At 41.7% G+C, this 26,220-nt stretch overlaps 1 protein-coding gene across 3 annotated transcripts in view; it reads right to left on the bottom strand.

Moving 5' to 3' along the window:
- LOC107040059 (homeotic protein distal-less) overlaps positions 1-26,220 on the bottom strand; it is a 75,604-nt gene that overhangs the window by 38,975 nt on the left and 10,409 nt on the right. For 2 of the 3 annotated variants that reach the window (XM_015259982.1, XM_015259980.1), the window contains exons 1-2: positions 14,285-16,074; positions 5,881-6,104 (exon numbers count right to left, since the gene is read on the bottom strand). In XM_015259982.1, the coding sequence (XP_015115468.1) occupies positions 5,881-6,104; positions 14,285-14,759 (699 nt within the window). In that variant the 5' untranslated portion in view covers positions 14,760-16,074. Of the gene's footprint in view, positions 1-5,880; positions 6,105-14,284; positions 16,075-26,220 lie in introns of those variants that run through there. The other variant, XM_015259981.1, reaches the window with a different exon arrangement.

Raw genomic sequence — 26,220 nt, forward strand, 5'->3', positions numbered from 1 at the left:
GGGGGAGGGGGGGGGGGGGGTCGATCACACGTGAATTGCAGGTTTCGTGAAGAAGTTTTTTGGAATTTTTGGAAAAAAATTGGATTTTTTGTCACTTTCGTAATTGATTTCGGGGGTTTTGAAGAATATTGGGGCAATACGGGTCATCAAGTTCATGAGATAATTAATTCAAAGATTGTTTTTTCAGTCACATGTAAATTTCCTATTTTATGGAGACATTTTTTTTTGCAGTTTTTGGAAAAAAAATTGATTTTTTTTCCAAGTTCATAATTAATTTTGATTATTTTGAAGAATACCGGGGCAGTACCGTTCGTATTTTCTGAAATTTGGCATGAATCGCCCAATCTCATTAAGTTCTTGAGATAATTAATCCAAATGATTGTTTTTTTTAGCAATTCCTTCGCTCAATAGTTAATTTTCTATCTCCCGGTTTGAAAGAACCAAAGAGAGAGACCAGTCCCTGGATTTACCAGCGAAATGTTGAATTTATTAGATCGAGATAGGGCGTGGGCGTTCCAAGGGTCTCCCTCATCCCCCTTCAGCCACACCAGCCCTCTCAACCCCTCAGTGCGGCACACTCGCACGCATCTCATACACATGCAGACCACGCTCCACCTATACAAATGGCCTCGCCCAACCCCCGTTTCATTTCTTTTACTTTATTTACCATCGCCTCGTTTTTTTTTTAAATAACAACACGAAACCCACATCGAAAACGTATTCACGTTTCGTAATATAACGTGATGGTGAATCCGGGGCCTCCTCGAGCCCTTTTTCGAGAGTTCTAGGAATCGAAAGGAATATCGAGGAGTTTGATCATCCGCCGATGATTTATTGGATCAATTCGTCAGAATTTCTGGATTAAAATAGCAGCAAAAAAACGGCATGAGAATTCGTGTGGCGATTTTCGTGGGAATCGATCGATATCATTCAATTTTTTAAAAACAACTCGATGGAAAAATTTATTTTTTGAAATTTCGTGGAAGATTTCATAGGAAATCTCGTGAGAGTGACATTGAATCGGATTTAGGGAAAAATAGTTATGAATTTCAGGGGCGATAAAATTACATGAATTTTTAATTTTTCCCTGAATTGTCCTGATTGTTCGGAATTTTCACAGAACAATTGAACTGAAAAATCAAGTATTTTATTGATTTTTAGATCATGTGAGCAGAAAATCAATGGAATATTTCATTTCTCAATGACAAGATTTCCTGGAATTTCAGTGGAACTTGAACGCGATAAAAATTTCCGGAATTTCACAGGAAAAACGAATGTCTGAATTTCATACATTTTTTGTAGATTTTTTTCAGGCACTAAAAACGTCAGATTCATTATTATTCATTTAATTTTTTTCATTTTCTTCATTTTTGGGATCTTAAAATCTCAAAATCATCAATTATTCGCGGAGTGATGGCTAGATAAATTATATCAGCTGGAACTTCAATGGTGATCGACCCCAAAAAATTCCTGTTTCCCCAAAACTAATCGACCCCCCCCCCCCCCCCCCNCCCCCCCACCCAACTCTTCATGTTCGCGACAACCCCGCTGTTTTCAAGGAATTCAAGCTCTTCAAAAATCTCCTGAAAGTATTGTGAGAATTCCTCTCTGCCTGCGAGATCAAAAGCCACAGGCACTTGAATTTCCAATAGTTGGAACTTCACATCCAGCCGCAGTTACATGCAGACGTCAGGCCTGTTATTTACAGCTCCTCGGCATGAAGTTTTCACGCAAGTTGGAATACACTTTGAATCTCCATCAAACGGTTTTACCTTCATTTCTGTGATATACCAACCAGAAGTGAGGAGTTTGAGTGTGGCCCAGGCGAGTGCAAGAGACGAGAGAAGGAAGTAACGGATGATTTATATCCGTTGCTACCAGTCCTGCTACCCTACCCGCGATAATACCAATCATTATCATCGCTTAATAACAGGCATTACTGCCAACATTGAAATAATGTGTGTTACCCCCTTCCTCTTGGCACACGGGACCCCATTGGCTTGACTCGCATGCCCACAGTGGGATTTTCTCTCCTTCTCCTCCCTTCATCTTTATCCAGGCTCTGACCCCTCGTGTACCCTCCGGGCTTATCTTTATCCAGGCTCACTCTTTTTTCATCCCCATGAGCTGCCTTTTTTCGGAACGATAACCGTAATTCAATCAGTTTTTGCCGGGGTTTTTCGAGTTTTTTTGGGGTAATACGCCGGGTGGGGGAGTCAGCTGATGGAGAAGTTCAGGAGGTGAATGACGTGAGGAATTGAAGGAAGAAATATTATCATTTTTTTTACAGGAATTTTTCGATTTAAAAAATATTTTCCCGGAATCAAGAAAAGGCTTGGGGCAACACGGGTCATCTTATTTTCAATTTTCCATGAAATTTTCCTAATTTTGAGACCTTTGGAACAAGAATTGTTTTTGAATATTAAAAATTAAACAAAATCTGCACATTCCGGAAATTTTGATTGTGTTTAAGTTCCATTGAAATTTCAGGAAATCTTGTTATTGAAAAACGAAATATTCTATGGATTTTCTGTTCGAATGACCTGGAAATCAATAAAATAATTGATTTTTTAGTTGAATTATTCTGTGAAAATTCAGAAAAATCAGGAAAATTCAGGGGAAAATGGAAAATTTATGTTATTTTATTTCTGAATATTCATGTTCCAAATCATTTTTTCCCTAAATCCGACACAACGTCACTCTCACGAGATTTACTGCAACATGTTCCATGAAATTTCAAAAACTATCCATCAGTGTAGGGGAATGGAATTCAATTGTATTTATTTTTACCATAAAAAATAAATAATCCATTTTCAATATAATTTCCGGGTATGTAATTACCGAGGACAATCTGGGAGGTCCGTCGAATGCGTATGCGTGAAAATAATTACCGCCCTCCCACTCTATACTCCATATTCCCTCTCGTCAATGTATCAAAGCATCGGCTCGCACATTGCATTGTTTTTCCATTTACCACAGCTGTAACAGGTTTTTTGACTCCACATTATTTCCAGTCCAAAGTATGAATTATTTAGGTGTCTCACACTACTCTACATGCCGAATAACTAGACTACCACAGAACAATGTTATTTCCCAGTGTACACTTCCTTGGCACAGAAGAAAATGTCAGGTATTAAAGTTGCCGAGTGGTGTTTCGAATAGTTGCTTGTGAGGGTCGCGTGCTCTAGATTTTCTGAAATTTCGTGCGCCAGTTATCAAAAATATTTGAAAACATTCAACTTGGATGGCATGTGTCCGAGAGGATTAATGAGAGCAATCAGCGGTGAGCAAGTGCTCATAAAAAATGACAAAAGATTTTTTTAAATTGAAAATAACACTGGATTTTGATAATAACTGAAATTATAATTTTTTTAATAATTGAATTTTACGGTTCGCTGTGTCAGAGGAGTTGAACTAGCACTTCTAGCACTGCTAGAACGGTTTAGTCGAACCAAACGAGACTTTTCAACTATTACCACGATTCGTTAACCATTAACGAATCGCGGTAACAGTTACGAAGCCTCGTTTGGTGCAACTGAATCGTTGACTGCACGGAAAAAAAATTGAATTGAGTATAAAATATACTTGATTCAAGTATATTTTCAACTCAATTCAAGTATATTTATTTCCATATGGGAAATTCTCAGAACCACATCACCTCCGAAAACAACTAACAGATTTTTTTTAATCTGAAAAAATCCTAAAACACTTTCATCTCATCAAGCCTTTCATAGCCTGTCGTCCCGAGCATACGACAAACCATCAGATTCGCCTCGCCAAGCCGTCGTTACCCCGCGTCAAGCTTGAAACAATCTTCCCACACAAGATCCAATAATTCTACTTCCCGCGCCGTCTCCCAGTCTCGATCCCCGATTAATCCCAACCCCCGCCTCCCCCCATCCTCAATTTTCCATCACCACCCTAATTAACATGCAAACAGGAATTGAAATATTCATACCGAAACTGACATTTTCATCATCTCGAAAATCACCCGGCAACTTTCTAAAAATACCTTTAATCAATGCAAATACTTTTTCCAATTAAAAACAAAAAAGGAATCCCTCCCGTTTCCTGTAAAACTTGGGAAAACAGGTATGCCCCATAATATCGTGTCACGTAGAAGAAAAAAAAGGCCACCGACGACATTTTGCATCGCGTGCCAGCAGGCAAAACTTTCCCATTTATGCTGCGTGCATACACACACCGCAGGGTCTCAATGCTGAACGTATACTCCGTATGCGACCAATGAACAGATACAACGCAGATAGGAAACGTACCAGGTAGCTCTATTAGTATTGTCGAATGCGTCGATAATGGTTGACTGTAGACCGGGGACAGCCAGCACTGAAGATCGTGCGATTAAATATTTTCTGATCAAATAAAACATCGTCGAACAGGCATCGCGCTGTGAAAACTCCAGCCAATGGGCTTGCAAGAGGGTTTTACCGGCAGGTACAAAGGAGGAAAAAAAATATGATAAAGCAGAAAGAAAAAAACCCGAGCACCACGCCCAAGGTGGCTTGGCAGGAGCGATCAAGAAAACGAGTAAAGTGTCCTGGTGTCTGTGTTACGTGTGTGTGAGCTCATGCAGAGCGCAAGAGATCACTCTGCTACCGCTGCTGTCCTCGAGCTGGCGATGGCCGGAGGCCACTGAAAAAGAAAAGCCACGAGACAAAAGCCAAGCATCAAAACCCTGGAAAGCCTCTGCGTGAATCAGAAGGAAGTTTCATCGACTGACGGATTCATAAGAGAACACAGATGCCGAGCGATGTGGGTGTGGATGACGGAGTATTGAGGCTCAGGTTGACGAGAGACTCGAGTTCGCCGGTAGCTGGGTAAGACATTCGCTCGGCTTGATTGGCCTATTACGGATTATTCACGGCATGTGCTAGTCACCACTCCTCGAAGCAAATAAGCAACGAGGTAGATGATTGTTTGGATTTTCTCATCTGGCGGGCTGCTGTGCACAGTGGGCGCACAAGTTTAGCCAACGGGGGGAGCGCTGATTCAGAAAGGGGGACTAATGAAATTATCCGGTTCCAACAACCCCTCCTATGACATCCACCAAAGGCTGCATTACACGTACTTGTTTGCCAGACCAAATCACTGAGCTCCATTCACGTAATGATCAAGTTGATCCTGATCTGATTCACTTGAGTCTCAGTTGTGCATTAGTTTACGTATCAATTTGATGTAACAACGAGTTCGGCGAAGGGCTGTGGATGAGGAAAAGTACGGGGATTATGGAAAGAGTGAAAGCACCAGGGAAACTGGCTCGGATGACCTGCTAGAAAATTTATAGCTGGCTCGTTAGACTGGCCACTGCGCTGGGAGTGAGACGTTCACCGGACACTCTCTCGAAGCAACCCTATCCTCGATGTCCAGGGCGTGGTGAATTTGTGATTTACCGGGAGTCATTTGTGCCGATAATATTGACAGATGCCCCCCCAGTGGTGTTGTATTGCGCGGTTTTCGTAATACGATGCGGCCAAATCCGAATGATTTGCGAAACAGCATCGCTGCTGATGATTTCGATCAGTGTAAAGCAAATTATGACGGCCCTTTCTACGGATTCCTTTATCGAACCATTCATTAAACCTTTGTGTACTCAACAAATCAGGCCTCTTCATGTATACCCAACTAACATCTAAATCCCAAAAACAAACTAGTGCAAAAGTTTGCCGTGTATCCCTCATTCTACAGCACACAGCACACGTACTCCACTTGTTTGTTGTGCTATCCATAATGAAATTGTCTATAACCACAAAATGTTTACCCCCCACTGCCGCAAGATTTCCGGCCATGATATGCCCATTATCATTTCATCGCTGTCAACATCGCCTCATCCCTCGGCGGAAAGAATAATATTTGGCCACTCACCTGTGTCTGCGTCAGTCCTAGACTCGCTGCTAATTCAGCTCTCTCAGGTAACGCTAGGTACTGTGTCCTCTGGAACCGCCTGTTGAGTTGTTGGAGTTGAAGACTACTGTAGATAGTCCTTGGTTTTCTCATTTTCTTTCCTTTGCCGTTTCTCAGTGATCCACCGCCACCGCCGCCAAGCTCATCGACAAGGCTACCGCCTTTGTCGCCGAGTGGTGAGAGGTCTGTAAACATACACCACCCTGATATCAACCATCAGCGTCCAAGTCTTGGGGAGGAATAAGTTAAAATAAAATTTTAAAAATTGTGGGGAGAACAAAAGAAATTAAACTAATCACGGAAACAATATTATTTTTATATTATTTGAATATTTAAAATAATACATTATATTTTTAATATATTTTAACAGGGGAGGATGGGGCAAAACGGCCCCCCTTCAATCGTCAATATTTTCCGATTCAATAATCCGATTAGGATGAGTTAGAGTTCGTTTTGAAGAATGGAAAATGATCTTCAAAATGAAGTTGAAAATGGGAATTTTCACAATGTCATTCACAAGTTATTGACAATTGAAGGGGGGCCGTTTTGCCCCACCCTCCCCTATATATATATATATAAATAATATAATATTTTTTATAAAAATTATATTTTATGTATTATAAAAAAAAAAAATTTTAAATATTATTTAAAATGTTGTTATTATTATCATTGTTATTTTCTTTATTGAAATAATCATCCTTGAATTGAAACACCCATATTTGATAATTAAGAAGGAAGTTTTGGAAGCAGATGCACTCGCAAAAATTGGGAAAAGATCTAATAATCTGTTCCGAATGAAGAACAATTCCCAATTTAAGTATGTAATTTTCTCATTGAATGAAAGACCTACGGTATCCACATAACGGAATAGTTATGCATCAAATTTAACAAGGCCTGCCACAATATCCCTCCCTAGATGAGGCTAACGATGCGAGGGCGTGCGAAGAAATGTTAAGAATAATCGATAGGGAACCAAGAATGGCAGCCCAGTGGGAGCGGTCTACGGTTCTCCCGAGCTCCCTCCTCAGTACGTTTTTATCCTGTTTAAATTCACCACTGCAATAGCAACTACTCTTGGACGCATGCATCTCTAGCCTCCGAGGCATATAAAAAACCCCCTAGTATAATACTCGTGGCTGCATACACCTCTACGGAGGCCTCACGTGGGCACGATTTAATCGGCCTCGTTAATTAATTACCGTTCATCACGAAATTACTACGGGCAATTACCCCAGGAGTATTACGATGTTGTCACGATGAAAGTGTCGATTCACTCGTTATTGTTCCCGGATTTAATGTTTGCGGAGTGAACATAACATCCAGCTTGAATGGGGATTCCACGGGAGATGGAGATTTATGACACTGAAGAAAATCACATTAATGGACATTCATCACCTCCAGCAATCAGATCACACCTGACAACTGCCCATTTGTCCGTCACGTTATCATGAATATTCGCGTGAAAAAACGGCCGCAAAGGAAAATTTTTCATTAACTTTTTCCCGATAAGAATCGCCAGATCGCGGCAGCAAAAAGGGGGGAAACACGACTTTCGCGCAAATCTGAAGATCTCAAGCCGCAGACGTCGAAAAATCCTGGGGATAGCTCAACCGTCAAGTAGCTAATGCCAAGAAGAAAGAGTCCTAATCCTTGTAAAAACAAGCATTTAATACCTGATCCATCATCTAGTCCCGTAGGAGGAAGCCAAGCCCATTGTTCCTGCGACCGTTGAAGATTAATTTGGCCAAGTAGCAGGTTAAGGATCCAGTGACCAGTGACCATTTTCCCGAAGGCCCTTCGCTCGGGTAATTCCCATGCGCTAATTGGATTCCCCCGAGAATCTTCCCATGCCTCATGCCCCCGAAAAAGGTAGAAGCAGTCACACATGATAGCCCCCAAATTACCAACAGCCCTACAGCTCCTTGACGCCGAACACACGTCAGACTACGACATTGTACTAACGTAAAGTAACAACAACAACTCGAATCCCCCAAGTACCAAGAATAAGGCATGATGCCTTCGAAAGGCCCGATAAAATCTAGCTTGCCGATACGTACAGCCAAGGCGTTCGCGAATATGTTTGCCATGGCGCCGAGGTTTAACCGCTCGTGTACACTCTCGAGGTGGAAAATCACGCGATCGCTACCCGATCCCCTCGCACGATTCTCCTTTTATAATACCAAGTTGAAAACCACTTGAGGGAGGCCACACCATTCTATCCATATACTCCTCTCTTTCGCTACGGCCTACCGCCGACGCTTCAACGTTTGCTGAAGCCTCCCTAGCAGCTTATCCCATCAGCGAATCTCTACCAAAGGTAGAACAACACCGTTGAATATGAAGAATTCAATTCCACGGGAGTGTTTACACGGAAATCGCTTTGGAGTTGCTGTATTAGTACAACTTTTCATTCAATGCGCACCGCTGGTGTCTTCTGAGATTATCAGAATACGTGTTTTCTGCAGCTAATGGCCAAGGACAATGTGATGTTGTACATGTGGCGCGCTGATTGCGGACTATTGTCAAATGCTGTATGCAGATGTAAACAGAAATCTTGAAATGTCGTGTCTTTATCGGGGAGAGAAGCTGATGGCGCGTGCAAAAGCTGCTTGCCAATTGTTGGAAGGGAGAAGCTTGGTGGTCCCACCATTCTGTCATATACTCCTCTCTTTCGCTACGGCCTACCGCCGACGCTTCAACGTTTGCTGAAGCCTCCCTAGCAGCTTATCCCATCAGCGAATCTCTACCAAAGGTAGAACAACACCGTTGAATATGAAGAATTCAATTCCACGGGAGTGTTTACACGGAAATCGCTTTGGAGTTGCTGTATTAGTACAACTTTTCATTCAATGCGCACCGCTGGTGTCTTCTGAGATTATCAGAATACGTGTTTTCTGCAGCTAATGGCCAAGGACAATGTGATGTTGTACATGTGGCGCGCTGATTGCGGACTATTGTCAAATGCTGTATGCAGATGTAAACAGAAATCTTGAAATGTCGTGTCTTTATCGGGGAGAGAAGCTGATGGCGCGTGCAAAAGCTGCTTGCCAATTGTTGGAAGGGAGAAGCTTGGTGGTCCCACCATTCTGTCATATACTCCTCTCTTTCGCTACGGCCTACCGCCGACGCTTCAACGTTTGCTGAAGCCTCCCTAGCAGCTTATCCCATCAGCGAATCTCTACCAAAGGTAGAACAACACCGTTGAATATGAAGAATTCAATTCCACGGGAGTGTTTACACGGAAATCGCTTTGGAGTTGCTGTATTAGTACAACTTTTCATTCAATGCGCACCGCTGGTGTCTTCTGAGATTATCAGAATACGTGTTTTCTGCAGCTAATGGCCAAGGACAATGTGATGTTGTACATGTGGCGCGCTGATTGCGGACTATTGTCAAATGCTGTATGCAGATGTAAACAGAAATCTTGAAATGTCGTGTCTTTATCGGGGAGAGAAGCTGATGGCGCGTGCAAAGGCTGTTTGCCAATTGTTGGAAGGGAGAAACTTGCTGAGGAGGATGCGCAAACAATGGCGTGCTCAATGGCAATTAACCGAATCACGATTGCGATGTGATATATTTATTATTTAATTAATCAAACGTGGGGCATTGCGGTGGTGTGCCCATTGGTATGCCGCATGCCGAGGGTTCGCCGGGAATTTTACGGAGAGCGGTGATCCAGGTGGCGCCGGGGTGGCGCTTATCACCAGCGGAATACACACATCCTCCTGGTTATCATGATTATTCAATGCTTCGGGGTTAATTTATGAAATTCATTTTATCGGACGCATTTTTCATTCTCACCTCGCGTGCGGAGTTTACCTCAACGAGAGGGTTTCTCATCGTGAGGAATTGTTGGTGAGGAGTGATAGGCTCGTAATCGCGGGCTGGTGTGATGAATTGTCATCGGAGATTTAATTTTTCAGGCGAGGGTGATTAATGAGCCTGTTGGTCAGTGTCACTCGTGCGTAATATGGGAAAGCTTCCAGAGGTACTCTGAACTGGAATAATCGCAACGGCTTGATGACAATGCGCGCTCGCGGCGGGAGTGATTCACCGCGATGGTCAGTGTTGTTTTCGCGGAATGAAAAAGAAGTGACGTAAATTATTGAAAACCAGGGGGACCAGCTTGACAATGACACTCGACGAGCTTTTTTTGTTTCATAACAAAGAACGATTCGGCAATTTCCGGTGATTCGGCGCGACGATAACCATAGCCTTCAATGTCGTTAAGTTAAAGAGCCGAAGCGCAGTTGAGGACAAAAAACGCGGTGAATTAACGAATGGAGCCACGAATTAGGGAATGAATAAATGACGAACGCCTTTCAGTTGAGGCAGCCCTCTCTCCCTGGATTACAGTGTAAAATTGTCAACTGAAAAAAAATTATTGTTGAAAAGTTTCCACTGAACCCTTTCATTCTCGTGAAAAAAAGTGTTTGAGTATAACCACAAGCTTGTCTGAAACTTGATGGCACACGTGGAAATCGCACTGTCAGTTGAAACTCTATATATAACTAAAACAGGAGGGGAAAATGTACATTGAAAGCTCAGGGAATATGATTTCATCGGCATTAGTTGGGTGAGTAGCATGGGTTAGCAGTTATCTGGTACGACATGGCAGTTGTCTCTTCATGCATTACGAATTAACGGAATTGGCATGGGGGAGTGAAAAGGATTGCGTGTGCCCACCAGCATTCAACTCCTTGAAACTTTACTCCCTTCTGACTATTCCATAGCCGTTGTCTAGTCGTTTTAACAGTGCGAGGGCACCCTCTCCTGTTCTTTACCTCGAAAACTGGTCATTCTCGAGAGGGATGAAAGTTATCGAGTTGTAGGCTGAATCGTGTAATGAGAGTCGTGGACACTCGTTATCAAGACTATGCTATTTTGGCTCGGGCTGAATGGTTAGCCATTCTCGTTACTTGGTGTATCATATGTCACCTGTTATTTTACAACCCCTCTTTTGGTTTTGAGGGAAAATATGACGTGGGGTGTCGGGGTGGTTGTCATGAGGAAAGGAACGGGGCCGAGTGTTAGTTCATTATGATCGTCTGGATGGCTCTCCGGCGATCAAGTGGATGACAATGCTCACAACACGTGACATGTCTCAGGCTACTGCTCGGGTAATTACTGACATCGTTATAAATTCAAATGATGTAATTAGGGTTGATTGCTGGTGTTGCGCGAGGTGAGGTAGGCTTGATTCACGCGGAAACAGATTTTCCAGCTGGTGGAAACTGGGATGAGCTTTTTGGGTTTATTTGCAGTTGGGTTTAATGTAGGACGGATAAATATAATGATAGTTTTTAATAATATTTACCGGTAGAAGGACGGTGGCGATATACAGTAGTATATATATAATAATAATAATAATAATAATAATAATAATAATAATAATAATAAAATGTTATAGTTATAAAACTGAAAAATCAATTATTTGAAATAATAATAATTCTTTTCAGTAAAATATAATGATAGTTTTCGCAGATGATCGCAGATTTTTTAAAATAAAAAGCGAAATTTTTCTTGTTTGAAAATTTTATGATTGGAAAAATGAGGCGTAGTTATTTCTATAATTATGGATTCTTCATTTGAATGTTCGCCTCTTTCATCCAAAAAATATCAGAAACATCGCAAATCATAATGTATTTTTTTAATAAGAAAAAAAAAACTATTTCTTGTCATTTTTTTCTGATCAAGTCTTCATATCTGAATGTTCTCCGAGTTTTATCGTTTTGCGGGAATTCTGAATTATTTGGATTTAATACAGGACTGATCAAACAGTCGTGATCAATTCGTATAAAAAATCGCTGATTTTTTAAATGAAAAGCAAAACCCTTCTTGTTTGAAAATTTGATATGATTGGCAAAATGAGGAAAAGTTATTTCTAAGATGACGGATTCTTCATTTGAATGTTCATCCCTTTCATCCAAAAAATATCCAAATCATCACAAACCATAAACTATTTTTTGTCAATTTTCCCTCCTCAAGTTTTCACCGCCAACAATATTCTCCATTAAATATCTCAAATTCAGAAACAAATTTTGCATCGCGTCCGATCTGTTGATTTTCCCAACCTCTTCAACGATGCGGTTTCTTTTTGTCTAACACATCTGAATGTTCCCCGAGTTTTACCGTTTTGCGGGAATTCTGCGGCATCCGGAGGCTCCCCTACACCCCCCACATTCGAAAAAAGGCCCTCCCCCCCTGTCGTATATCTTTATTCTCTTTTCGGGTGGCATTTCTTCTTTTCCACGCGCAGGGCCGTCGACCGCCGGCACAAACCACTATACCTGCTACTCCAGATTCTTCCGTTTTCTTTTTTATATTTCGGGTGTTTCCCCTCTTCCCTTGCTCACTCTCCCCCCCTGTCCCGCTGGCTTCAACATCACCTTTATTTCATTCTTTCCTTCTTTTCTTTTATTCACCGCTGGAGGTTGATGCGCTCTCGTATTCTTGAACAGGTTTTATGATACACCATACCACCCCCCGCTGGATATTTTTTCCCTCGTTACAATTAGAGTAGGAGGCACTTTTTTCAGAGAAGAAACTCAACGATTTTTCGATAGGTTCTCATGCCCACGGAACCGTTCGATAAAGTATCCCCGTAGATGTCTTCCCCTGACAAGGGAACGGTTAATCGGGGGAACACACAACCCTCTTTACGTAGAAAAACCGGCAGACGCTCCGGCGCCGATAGTGCGTCCCCCGCCTCGTTTCTAGTAAAGTAGAAAATAAATGGAAAAAACAATTGCACGACCCTTGTTTCACATGTAACACACCCTCGTTGAAGTTTGCGAGCATGCACCGTGAGAGGAGACGTTGCAGGGTGAGCTTGTGCACGCACCGCGCTCGAATGTTATGATAGTGAAGTTGAAAGACGAAACGACAGATGTGGATAACGTTTCAATCGGCTGTTTAGTTATTGATTAGATCATCCGTTTTTATTGAATTCGCGAGGCATTTGTGAAATGCAATGCCGTCGTCCCCTCCGGGAATAGTCAAGTACGGGCATAGACGGAGGAGTAAGTAAACAAACTATCAACATATCGAACAAATCGAACTTTGAGAGGTAATTTTTTTAATGGAAGAGCATTATTCTTGTTTATGCACAACTTATTGGTTTTGGAACTTGAGATTGGTGTTTGCAAGTTGACGGAAGGACAGCGTCTTCAGTTGTCCCACACGGAAAAAAAAATTGATTCAAGTATATTTTATGCTTGATTTAAGTATATTGTACTTGATTCAAGTATATATTATTCTTGATTCAAGTATAAAATATACTTGATTCAATTATATATTATTCTTGATATTGACGCACGTTGACGGAAGGTCAACAGCGGCTTCAATTCTCCCACACGGAAAAAAATACTTGAATCAAGTACAATATATTTAAATAAAGCATAATATACTTGATTCAATTATATAGTATTCTTGATATTGACGCACGTTGACGGAAGGTCATCAGCGGCTTCAATTGTCCCACACGGAAAAAAACGTGAATCAAGTATATTATGCTTTATTTAAATATATTGTACTTGATTCAAGTATAAAGTATACTTGATTCAATTATATATTATTCTTGATATTGACGCACGATGACGGAAGGTCATCAGCGGCTTCAATTGTCCCACACGGAAAAAAAACGTGAATCAAGTATATTATGCTTTATTTAAATATATTGTACTTGATTCAAGTATTAAGTATACTTGATTCAAGTATACTTAATATTGACTTATTCTTGATATTGACGCACGTTGACGGAAGGTCAACAGCGGCTTCAATTCTCCCACACGGAAAAAAAACGTGAATCAAGTATATTTTATGCTTTATTTAAATATATTGTACTTGATTCAAGTATAAAGTATACTTGATTCAATTATATTTTATTCTTGATATTGACGCACGTTGACGGAAGGTCAACAGCGGCTTCAATTCTCCCACACGGAAAAAAAACGTGAATCAAGTATATTTTATGCTTTATTTAAATATATTGTACTTGATTCAAGTATTAAGTATACTTGATTCAATTATATATTATTCTTGATATTGACGCACGTTGACGGAAGGACAGCATCTTCAGTTGTCCCACACGGAATAAAAATACTTGATTCAAGTATATATTATTCTTGATTCAAGCATAAAGTATACTTGACTCAATTATGTACTATTCTTTATATTGACGCACGTTGACGGAAGGAAAGCGTCTTCAGTTGTCCCACACGGAAAAAAATACTTGAATCAAGTATTAAGTATACTTGAATCAAGTAATTTTTTTTTCGTGCAACTTATTAATTTAGTTGTATCATTAAAAATTTGAGAATTTAAAAACTACATAAGGTATGAAAAAATGTCTGCGAATACATACAGTTGGGGTACTCACCGTCCTTGGGCGGTGAGGGACACTGTGGTGCATATGAACCAAGATGATATCCATAATTATGCTGGTGCATGGGTGCAAAGGGATAGCCCGCAAGCGCCGATCTTGGGCTTGGAAAGCCAGCATCGGCATGCTGCTGATTACCACTACCCGGACCACTACCCTGATGACTGAGTGAGCCAACTTGATGGGAGAACTGATGGCCACCCGACACATTGTGTCCACCAGGGTAGCCACCCCTCAAACTCGCTGGATTGTAAAGATTATTGTGCTGCAATTCGATGAATGCACTTTTACCAGACTGCGATACTGGTGTACTAGACGCACTGTCACCCCCGTTACCAGGTGGTCCTGGTGTGACTGAGCCAATTCCGTGGTGTAAATGCTGCTCCATATCGGAATTAGCCCCAGCACCGGTGGTTGTACCACCACCACCAGATGTTGGTCCACCACCGCCCGACATGCTGTTGGGGGTCGGGGTACTCGACGGACAGGGGTCGCCCGCCCCGAATGGGCTCCCCAGATCCGTGAAATTGAGCGTCGTCGTGCTGCCCGGACGTTCCACCTTAGTAGCGACGTCGACGCCGTAGACGGCACTTGCCGACGTCGCGGCGACCCTGAAGCCGCACGGAGCCCGAATCTTGGGGCCTGCCGAGCTTGCGCGTCGGCGGTCTTCTCGAAGGGTTTAAAATAACTAGATTATTTGGGAAATTTTCGTATCACCGCTGGTCCAACTGGTCCTCTTGGGCATCTGTCACCGATTGGTTTTCGATAAATCACTGACACGAATCGATGCCGATGCTTTGATTTATGGTGTTATTCCTTGGGGACACGGCTGTCATGTCACTGGACACTTGTCACACACATCAACACCCGACGGATGCCTCAAGTCCACTCCTTCACACGCGATTAATCCTAATTTCAAGCTTTGATTATCAATTCGATGAACAATTGTCCGAACGCCCTGCGTCAGCTCGCTATCGTCCGGATGTCAGTTGGAGCTTCGCGGATAACTGGTGATCTCCACATGTTCTCGATGAGTCGTTATCACAGTGCAATTAATCGATTAAAAATAATAATTTTAATCACAGTATTCACTTCTTGAAGCGCCAGGGGCGAATGTTGGTATTCACCAAAAGAGAATCCAAAAATAATCAATAGTGATTATCACAAGTGCTAGATTGAAGGGTCATCAGAGGTATCCACGGTGTATAACTAGCATTCACGTACCAGCCATTTGCGATAATTGCCGTCGGCAAACAGCCGCGTGAATCACCGAATTCACTTTCAACCCTAAACCCGATAATCCCTCCAATTTTCACCAAGATGACACTCTGGACAAATCACTGCCCAATTATCAACATCAATCCAAGTAATCCGTCAGTGTTCAGGCACTATTGACACCTCAACTGTCTCCTGACTTACTCCAGTGAATCCACCAGGAGAACAATCCGCCAAACCGATCAACTTGTCTCGGTTCACTGGAGTTCCACGATTGATATATCCAAGATTCTCGGCACCAAACTTATCACTGAGCTTTTTTTCACCCGTTTTTTTTTTTTTTTCAAAAAAGAAAAATAACCAACAGAACAAAAAAATCAAGATAAAGAAAAAAAAACAACGATATCCACCAGTATTAGACCGTCACGTATGTTGTTGAGGAATCAGAGGGAGCAACAAGAATCGAATATAAGCGTCACGTTCACGATTTTTCGCTTGAGCACGTCGTAGCGTTTAGAAGGTAAGGCTGAAAACAAGGGGAACCACACACGCGCGTCTTTGCCAGTAACTGCAGTGCACACCGCGCGGCGCGGACCGGTATAATGATACATAATGAAGCCTGAGCCTCTCCCCGAGCTCGTTCATCCGGTTCACCTGGTGTCCGCTGCGTACCGCCACCGTCGACTCCGCCCACTGCGCCGCAGCGCTCGCGCCCGATTGGTCCGCGCTGGCTCTCCCCACCCGGGGCGCCATGACGTCCGACCGAACAATTGGATCCTCGGAGGCCATTATGGTATCCAGCAGGCGTTGATCGCGATCCGTCTCCGCCCACTGCTATACCCAGAGGGACAAGTGGAGAAGCTGTTCTCGCCTTACCTGAATCCCAGCAACGATCGTCACACGACATCCTCATCGCCGGGGGTCGTATCTCCTGTGGTAGCCGGAGTATCTCCCATACGTGAAAATCCAACTGGTGGGAGATTTTTTTTCTAAGCTCCATCCTGCGCCTTTTTCTGGTGCTTCCACGTGTGTTATCGAGGAAGCGAGCTTTTTCATGCTGCTAAACTGATTCCGGAAGCTTGGTAAACTAGTCTGTGGTTACAGCCCCCGGAATCACTGGAATTTATCGGGACATTTTTTTCTAAAGACATCTGGATGCTGATACGGGAGGAAACAGCTTCAGCGTTGGCTCCAGTGGACGAATGTTGAATGAATTAGACGCGATCATGACCAATGAGGTCATGTATTTTTACAGGTGGGGTGGGATGAGTGAAGTGGGGAGACGTGTGAGATCCGAATTTGAGAAGTATGGTCTCGCCACGCCCACCGGCAAGTCCAACTCTGAATCCTGTGCTTATGCCTTGTTTACCCAGATCCGCGAGGATTACTGATTTTGCTTTGTATTATATGGAGCAGCCTGTGACTCTGCCCGGTTTCCTCTCAGGTGCCATCAGTCCGGAATCTGCATATCACCTTGCCGAGGGTACACAAACACTTGTCGAGTGGCATACCTGTTCAAGGTGGCTATTACCATTAGGACAAGCAATTTTGATGGATGTTGGTCGGAGGGACGGGTGTCCCTCGAGTGTCGACCTTGACACTTCAGGATCCCCGGTTCCTTCAGCAACGCCAAGGGATATGGAAATCGCTGTATTGACAGAGGCAGCCCTGGCAATTAGTAACAAGTCTTCTGATAGTTGGGGAAAGTAACAACTTGTTGACTGTTAGTCTTATCTGATGCTCATCAAGTGCCGGCGGGCAATTTACACTCACCGTTGATCTCTCCAGCCAGTGTTAACAGAGAGGCCGTCACACTTGTCGATCCTTCTGTTTCACAAGTCATATAACAAACCACGAAACATTGTCTTGTCGTTTTTCTACATAACGTTCCTCTCTCCTGCGCCTCCCGTGAGAACCGGAAGTGACGACTGAAGACCCGCATTACCCCCGGGCCGTACTCACGCATCCTTCTACAAAGTGACAACAGAAACGATCGGACCAACGGATCCAGAAAGGGAAGACTCTTTCCGCTTGTCCTTAGTTTTGAGGCTTGATCTCACCGATGAAACTCTCCTCTGAGGTCCAACACAGGTAGGGGAGAAAGTCCCTTCGACGCTTTCACGCCATTCATGACAGTCAACTGAACGTAAAATGTAGGAGAGATAATGACGCTTCGAGCTGTTGTCGCAATTTGGAATTATCTGGCCACAAGAAAGGACAGTTTCATCACGAAGATGAGTTTTGTTCTTCCGTTAGATGCGAAAACCGAGGTCTCCAGTGTCATCAACGCTCATGGGGGTATATTGGGACTAGGCCAATGGGGTGACTCTGTCCATACAGCAAAATTACGCAGCTAATTACATACCAAGCTGCGTGTGCACGAACAGGTGCCATCAAGCAAACCTTCTCGAAAGCGACAACAGAACCGATCGGACCAACGGATCAAGAAAGGGAAGACTCTTTCCGCTTGTCCTTAGTTTTGAGGCTTGATCTCACCGATGGAACTCTCCTCTGAGGTCCAACACAGGTAGGGGAGAAAGTCCCTTCGACGCTTTCACGCCATTCATGACAGTCAACTGAACGTAAAATGTAGGAGAGATAATGACGCTTCGAGCTGCTGTCGCAATTTGGAATTATCTGGCCACAAGAAAGGACAGTTTCATCACGAAGATGAGTTTTGTTCTTCCGTTAGATGCGAAAACCGAGGTCTCCAGTGTCATCAACGCTCATGGGGGTATATTGGGACTAGGCCAATGGGGTGACTCTGCCCATACAGCAAAATTACACAGCTAATTACATACTAAACTGAATGTGCACAAACACGTGTCATCAAGCAAGCCAACACATACCACAGTGATCAACCACTGGGTTTAGAGAGTGGTATATGCCCCATTCTTGGAATAATACGTGGCCTCTCTCTTTCGTGTGGTCGTTTTGTATACAGTGAAATTACGTAATTGAGGTAAATAGCTGGTATCCAGAGTGCGGGGGACTGTGTTAAATAAAATGCCTCGTTCAATTAAGCCGCGGGTTGAAGTGAGGGAAATTGGTTGAACACGTCTACTTCAGAATCAAAGAGGAGTTGGTCCTAAAGCTGATAGGACCACCCTTTCAGTGACACTTTAATTCAATCGATTTTAGGGACTGGCTGTCCCCTTGGATTTCGCGTTTCGCTGCTCTGTTTGACTTTCGGCCGACGTTTTTTGGATGTTAGGAGGAGGGGAGGGGAAGGGGGAGGGCTGCATGGCGACTGGCCTCGAGTACTCGCGTTGCCTGGAGCAGTGACAAGCGCATGGATCATAATTTTAGTACTTTACTGCTTGGGTTGTAAAAGCCAGGGCGAATATGGGTGGGCGTCGCCCGCAAACAATCCGTTTGACCGCGTTCTCTCGGCATATTGCCGTGTGCCTACCCGAGGCGGCAATGGTTTCCTATATTTAGCATCAGCGCCACCTTTTTGCGGATCACGGCGGGATCTTGCGACGATACATCGCCCGGGGGGTGTCACTTTTTTCGATGTCTGGAAATGGGAATTCCGGGAAGTGAGGGGTCGGGAGAGTGAGAGTGAAGGGTTTTGTTTGGGGATTCGGGGTGGCACCACCCTCCGAGGGGAAACGTTGAATGGTTACGCAGACACACATTTTTATGGCGAGTTTGAAAACAGAGAGGTTGATAAATTTGAAATGTTTGAAGTGTTTCTATGAAAATTCCAAGGAATTTCTTCGTTAAATTTCATTATTTGATATCAAATAATATGAGATAATATGAGATGATCAATAGAAATGAAGAGAATTCGGATAAATAATTTCTCAGGTTTTCAGTTGATTGAAAATTTTGCGTAATTTGGTACTGGATTTTTAAATTTACAAATTATAAGTTATTAATTTTAGGATTTTTCCTGGAGACATGGTTTATTCGAAATAAATAAACTGTATTTACATTTTAAAAAATATCTATTCAAATACTATTGAAATTAGAACTTCATTTTTATTCGCGGGTCTACTTAAACCAAATAAATATGCAGACAAAAAAAAGGTTCCACCAAAACATGATAAATTTCGTAGTAGTAATTGTTCTCGTGAGACATTTGTCTTTCGGGTAAATAAATTAATTCTAGTGTATATCTTTGCTCAATAAACACTTATACTTTTCATCGATCAAACGACAATTCCAAGAGAAAACAACAATTTCTTTCCGAAAACTGTCATCAACAAAATTAAATAATTTCGAGGGGACAATTTTTTTATGAAAAAAATATTCTCTCCTCGTCAATGTATTCTTTCCATGATATAAACCTATGGAATTCTCCCAGACCAAATTATTGTCGTAAAACAAATTATATTTTTTCCTGCCAAGAATTGAAGTTTTGTAAAAGCCATTAAATTTCATTCTACTAAATTTGTTAATTTCTCTCAAGTAAATCTTAATGTAAACAAAAGGTTTCTCAACCCAAATAAATACTTTATCATCTAGAAAGTTGATAATTAGACATGTTAACGATCCCACAAAAAACATTTCCATTGAAACGACTCCAGGCTCATGTCCATCCCCATTACAAATTCACCGGATCAATACGGATGTAAAAAAATTGTTCAGCAATTTGACCTCTCCGTCCCCCAAGTCATCGCGGCGTTCACCCCCTGTTCTCCGGAGCGAAGCAAAGAAGGAAAGCGACAATTATCGCGAGCGAGGGGGGAAAATCGTCCCGACTCGACTTCTCCAACGACAGTTGACTGCCTGAAACTAATGCTAAAAAGCCAACCTGTTTCAGAAATTCTAGACAAAAGGTGTATCTGTAACGCACCCGCCGAGACAAGACGATTCTCGAGGATAGGTAGACGTCAAAAAAGTGACATGGCACCAGGGTGGGCGGAAGGATGTGCACACTAAAGGGTGTGGCAGAGAGCAGCCCCTGTGCGAGAGCTCCGGGGTTGTCCCTTTTATATTTTTTTGTGGGTCGGATGAAAGACCACGAAAGACCGGCGGATGTTGCCGAGCACACGACCTCACTCCTGTCCCTAATTTTCAGCGTCTTTCCGGCTTTCCCTGTCTCTCGCGTCCTAAAAAAGGAGAAGTACCTGACGGGGTACCTCTGCGGGGTCTGACGAAAGTTAATTGTATCTCGGACTTCTTGATGTGCCGAGATGTACTGAGACGTCGGGGAAACGGAAAGGGAGGGGAAATGGATGGAAATTAATCATCGACGAAACGAGGAGTCAAGAAAATGCCCATCAGTTGATTTATTCTTTGTTGCAATATATATGAAATAAAATGAAGGACTCGTCGAAGAAAAAAATTAGTGGGAAATTGCGTTTATATTAATATAGTAGAGCTTTTTTGATAATAAATTATCATCTGATTTTATTGTATATAATTCATCGTTTCATATCATTTTATTGAATTCGGATTTTTGGGTAGCAGAAATTTGAAGGCTTCCAAAAATTCCCGACGAATAATTTTCATTACGAAATTCCCCTTCCCCCTAGAATTATAATATTCATTACATCCCCGTAAAAAAATCACCAACAATTTTCCCCACTAGACCCCATGCGGGTATATAATTTCCAGAGGTGATACAAGATACCTCGGAAAAAAACAATCCACAACTCCCGGCGCATAGTTCCCCAGCTCTGGTACTTGAGACCTCGAATGATTAATGACCCCCGCATTTACCTCTATCCCTCAATTGCGCCCCTTATCGAGTCATCGGTGTCACAAATAGATCTCTCGCTGGCCGCAGCCTGGAGTTCCAGGGTGATATAAAACCCCCATGGTGTCACCCCTCGCGCTCGATCCTCTCGCGACGTCCCGTCCCTCTTTTTATTTTATCAACTCCCGAGTGGACGCATGAACATCGGGCTGTGAAAAAACCTATTCTATTCGGATGAGAGAGAGAGAGAGAGAGAGAGAGAGGGCTTCGGCTGTGTGCGTTACACCGCACACCGGGGTATGGATAGACTGCAATGGCATACGAGCACTAGACTGTCGGCCACGGACAAAAGAGGGACCCGACGAGAACGTCAGCTGGTTGCGTTCTCGCGTGACGACGCATCGTCGTCCTCGCCAGTGGGTTCCCGGCGCGGGGGAAGGCACGCCTTGTATCTCTGGCCCTCATTACTATTCCATGTCGTCGTATAAACGCCAGGGCCAGGGAGGAGGTCTGTGACAACGCTTCAGTCTGCCTCCGATGGCCAAAATGACTGGTGCTGATCATTACTGCGCCGAGAGAAATCTTCAGTAAAAATTACGGAACTCACAATTCACTCACCGATTACGGAATTAGAAAATTTAAAATCAGAAAATTTAAGTGACAGTATTGGAATTTTTCACAGGAGATTCAGATGAAAATTACGGAACTCACAATTCACTCACCGATTACGGAATTTGAAAATTTAAAATCAGAAAATTTAAGTGACAATATCGTAATTTTTCACAGGAGATTCAGATGAAAATTACGGAACGCCCCGGAAAAATTCCGTGATAGGTCCGTAAAAATTCGTACAACCACATTTCGCTCCGGAATTACGGAAAAGATACGTAATTTTTATTGAATATTTCTCTCCGTGTGGGTGAGATCGCGCTGGCTATAGTCGAGGATCTTGAGGTGGTTCATGAGAATGGCACATTGGGTTTTATTCTGAGTGAAATTGTTCTTCATTGCATCGGCGCAAAATTTTTTTCATTGGAAGTCAGACATTTTTGAATTTTTTTTTTATTTCCGAATGGAGTTTTTTTTATGTGGAATTTTATTTTATGTTCGGGGTTATTCGCGGAGTTGGCACTAATGGCCAGCGCTATCTGTCGGATTTCTAGAAATTTCTAGGTTTTTTTTAGAAAATTCGACGAAATACGGAAAAATTCTCCGGCTTTTTAGAAAATTCAAGAAAATCTTCCGGTTTCACAGAAAATTTGAGTAAATTCATGGATTGTCTAGACATTCGCACATTTTCTAAAAAAAATTTGAATCTTCTTCGACAAACACATGCATAAAAATTTCTTGTTCACGATTTTTTTGTCAGAAAAAAAAGTATTATTCATTATGACCATTATTATTTCTTAATTTATTTATGCATTTAAAAAATGTAAAAAATATTTATTATGATAAGTAATACCTTTTTTTAAGAGTCAAGATATAAAGATATCTTAAGAATGAGTTTTTGGGCAGCTGAAAAATCCTCGGGTGTTTTTCCATTGTCGTGGTTGTGGATTATTTATTGATGTCACAGACAATCGTGGGGTGTATTCCAGGCCTCGGTCGGTGAATTTTTTAGCCAGTAATGATTGCTTGAATTTATTGGACCCAGAATATGGCCAGTTATTTAGTTGCATCGTGAAAATAATGGGTTTTGAGATTCCGAGAATGTTTTTTTTAATAAACAAATGGAATGTCATCATCTATTGCATATAATTAAAAAACATTGGAATTTTTCATTTGGTTTATTTCCAAAAATTACGGATTTGTGAGAAATGAAAAAATATGAGAAAATATTTGTCAACAATTGTTAATTTAATTACCCACCGCGAATCCACTGTTAAAAATTTTCGTCTGAATTTTCCGTGCCTTATTCCGGAAATTTTTATCGCGTTCAAGTTCCACTGAAATTGCAGGAAATCTTGTCATTGAAAAATCAAATATTCCATTGATTTTCCGTTCAAATGATCTAGAAATCAATAAAATACTTGATTTTTCAGTTCAATTATTCCGTGAAAATTCAGAAAAATCAGGGAAATTCAAGGAAAAATTAAAAATTCATCTTATTTTGTTTCTGAATATTCATGTTTCCCTGAAAAACTCCTGAATGTCCGTGAATTCTACGTAAAACTTGAAACTTCATGTCTATTTTTCCCCAAATCCGAAAGCCACTCTATTTTCCGAAATCAATTCGTCAAAAATACCCCCGACATATTCATTTCTGGGAAAAAGTTTTCGCTCAGTCAACTCAACCTGCAACTTATTCGTGGAATTGTCTGCAGCGCGAGTCATATTCTGCTGGTCCCACAGCCGAGTGCCAACGTCTGAAGGAAAAGTGTTATGTTTCCTTTGTCATTATTTAGCGTATTTTTTTTTTCGTCGGTTGTCTCTCATTTTTTTCGTCTATATGCGCTATTGCCTGGAAATGTGCGTGCCGTGAGCCACGAAACGGACGTGCGTGAGCGTCCAAACGGGGTTCGTGTGCGGCAGGGACGTATTGCTTTGAAAAGAGAGAGACCCGAAGGAGCGAAACCCACGACCCACGCTAGCCCGCAGCGTGCGATGTCAACCCGCGCTGCTATGCATCTGCCCCACCATGCCGAAGGCTGTCACGCCAACCTCCGTAAGCGGTTGGAAGTACATTTCTGTTTTTTTTTTTTTTGGTTTTGCCATTTTTTTGGCGGGAAGAGTATCCACAGTCGCATGGGGTGTACGTACGTTTCTGAGAGTGTCATGTCAAATGAAAAATGCATTGTTCTGTGAAATGCAATCCTGGAAGCTAATGGGGCTAAACGGGTTGTCTTTCTTATTTTAGTGGACAGGACATCATTTAAGTGAGAGAGGCTTCCTTCTCTTCATTTTAATTTCAAATGTATTACATTTCAGACTTTCGTACATTTTAGAAATAAATGATGGATTGAAAATCTAGATTGAAAATCCCGCGGGAAATTGCTTTTATACTAATGTAGTATAGTTTTTTGGTAATAAATTAGCAATATGCTTGTAAATATTGTTTAGTATCATTTTACTAATTTCAATTATATTTCTTCTTTAATCATTTGTGTTGTATTTTTAATTTAGTTTAATATTTGATGAAAGTGAAGTTGAAGTAGGTTTTAATGATTGCTGAATCAATTTTAATCTTTGTTTTTTTATTCAAGTAATCGGTGGAATTAAATTTTCCAAAATATGGAAAATCAAGAAACTGTTGAATGCTATGAGAATAATTTCTAAAATTCTTTTATAAATCGAAAAATTCTGAATTTCCAAAAATCATCATAAAAATCAAATCAGGGAATTTATTATTGAATAAAATGCAAAATTTTTGAAAATTATTCAAAAAATTAGAACAACGATTTTGAAACAAATTCAAAAATTCCAAAATATAATATACGGATTAAATTTTAATTAATGTCGATTGATAAGACTCAACAATACCTACATTAGGGAAAAAAATTAATTCCATCGATTTATTAGCGAAGAATTAAAGAAAAGTGACATATTCTGACATTTTGCATCATAATAAATTCACATAACACAAGAAATCCGAAACTTACATTTGAATAATTCTCATTTAGTGAATAATTTTTATCACATAATCTGGAATGATTAATTGGAGTGCAAAATATCGATTCAAAAGCATAATGCAAATTTACTATCAAAAACAGCTAAAATATTCTCCACCAAATCCTCCAAAAAATAAGGATTTCACGAAGAATTGATAAATGCTGTCAACGTGTTTTGGCAACACCAACCAGATTTTTTCCCCATCATCTGCAATGGTAATGCCCGGAGAATTTCTGACTATACTAGCATCAGCTAATCTGCCGTTCGGGCCTATTTTCACAGGCGTAATTGGCCCCTCGGTTGGTCAACCAACGCCAGTGCCCAAGGGGGTAGGTGGATTTCTAGGAGTTCTTGGCCCTCTCCGAAATCCTCACCGTACCTCGCGGCTACTAATGGCACCACACATCCCTCACACTGTCTGTTTTCGACGCGAGTCCCTCGCGATCTCGTTTTCGCCCCAACTCTCGTGGACTCGATCCTCTCTTTTTTTTTTTCTACTGGGCGAGCTTATGAGCCCGCGGCGTCGTTTATTGCCGGATCCATGTAAAACTACACGTTGCGTTTCCCTTCAGACGTTGTAAAGAAGCCCAAGGGGAATCGCAAAGGGTTCTATACGAATTTTATTAACACGCTCCACTTTTTATTTCATAGAAATGCTGAAAATACGATTCGGCGAAAGTTACGAAAATGTTAATTAGTTTGAATTGCTGAATTTTATATTGATATATATATATATATGAAGTGTATATTTGATTGTAATAAGATAATTCGGATTTTTTTGGGGGAAAAGAAGTGTCTGAATTTTTCATATTTTTATGATAACAATATTTTTGAAAAATTAAAAAATCCCGGTTGGTGGAAATTTTTCTGTTTTAAATTTGAAAAAAACGACACGAAAATTCATTGTAGAATCGATTTGCAAATTTTTCTTTGAGTTATCGCATCAATCTATGAGATTATGCCTCACCTACGCATTTTGTTGAATATTTTACCCTAAAATATTTCGCAAAATGTGAAATACGTTTGCTAAATATGTCAAATACATTTGTGAAATACATCGGTCCGGCCGAAGGGTAGAGCTGCTTTAATGACATATTGTATTTCTCTATTGGGTTGATGTTTTATTTGGTGCATTTTATATTTGTAAACCTTTTTGGTGCTTAAAAAAAAGTTTTCTGCGCATAACCTCCGAGATGGAGAGAAAAGGCGCGAATTAGCTGAGCGATAGAGAGGGGGCGGAGAGGGGGGGTGAAGAGGAGAGGAGAGGAGAGCCTCCGCGGAAAGGTCGAAGGGAAGGTCGTGGCCAGGAAGCGGTCCGCTCGTCTTTGTGATCTCCGGCGATGGAGGGGGGAGTCGCTAAGGGGTCAGCCCAGTTGTGTGTTTTACCTGGCTCTTTTTGCCGGTGAATATTACTCCAAGGGCAATTAGCGCGGGATAGGGGGCC

The sequence above is a fragment of the Diachasma alloeum genome, unplaced genomic scaffold (genome assembly GCF_001412515.2).
Source record: "Diachasma alloeum isolate Michigan unplaced genomic scaffold, Dall2.0 Dall_scaffold_00315, whole genome shotgun sequence".
Taxonomy (NCBI): Eukaryota; Metazoa; Arthropoda; class Insecta; order Hymenoptera; family Braconidae; genus Diachasma; species Diachasma alloeum.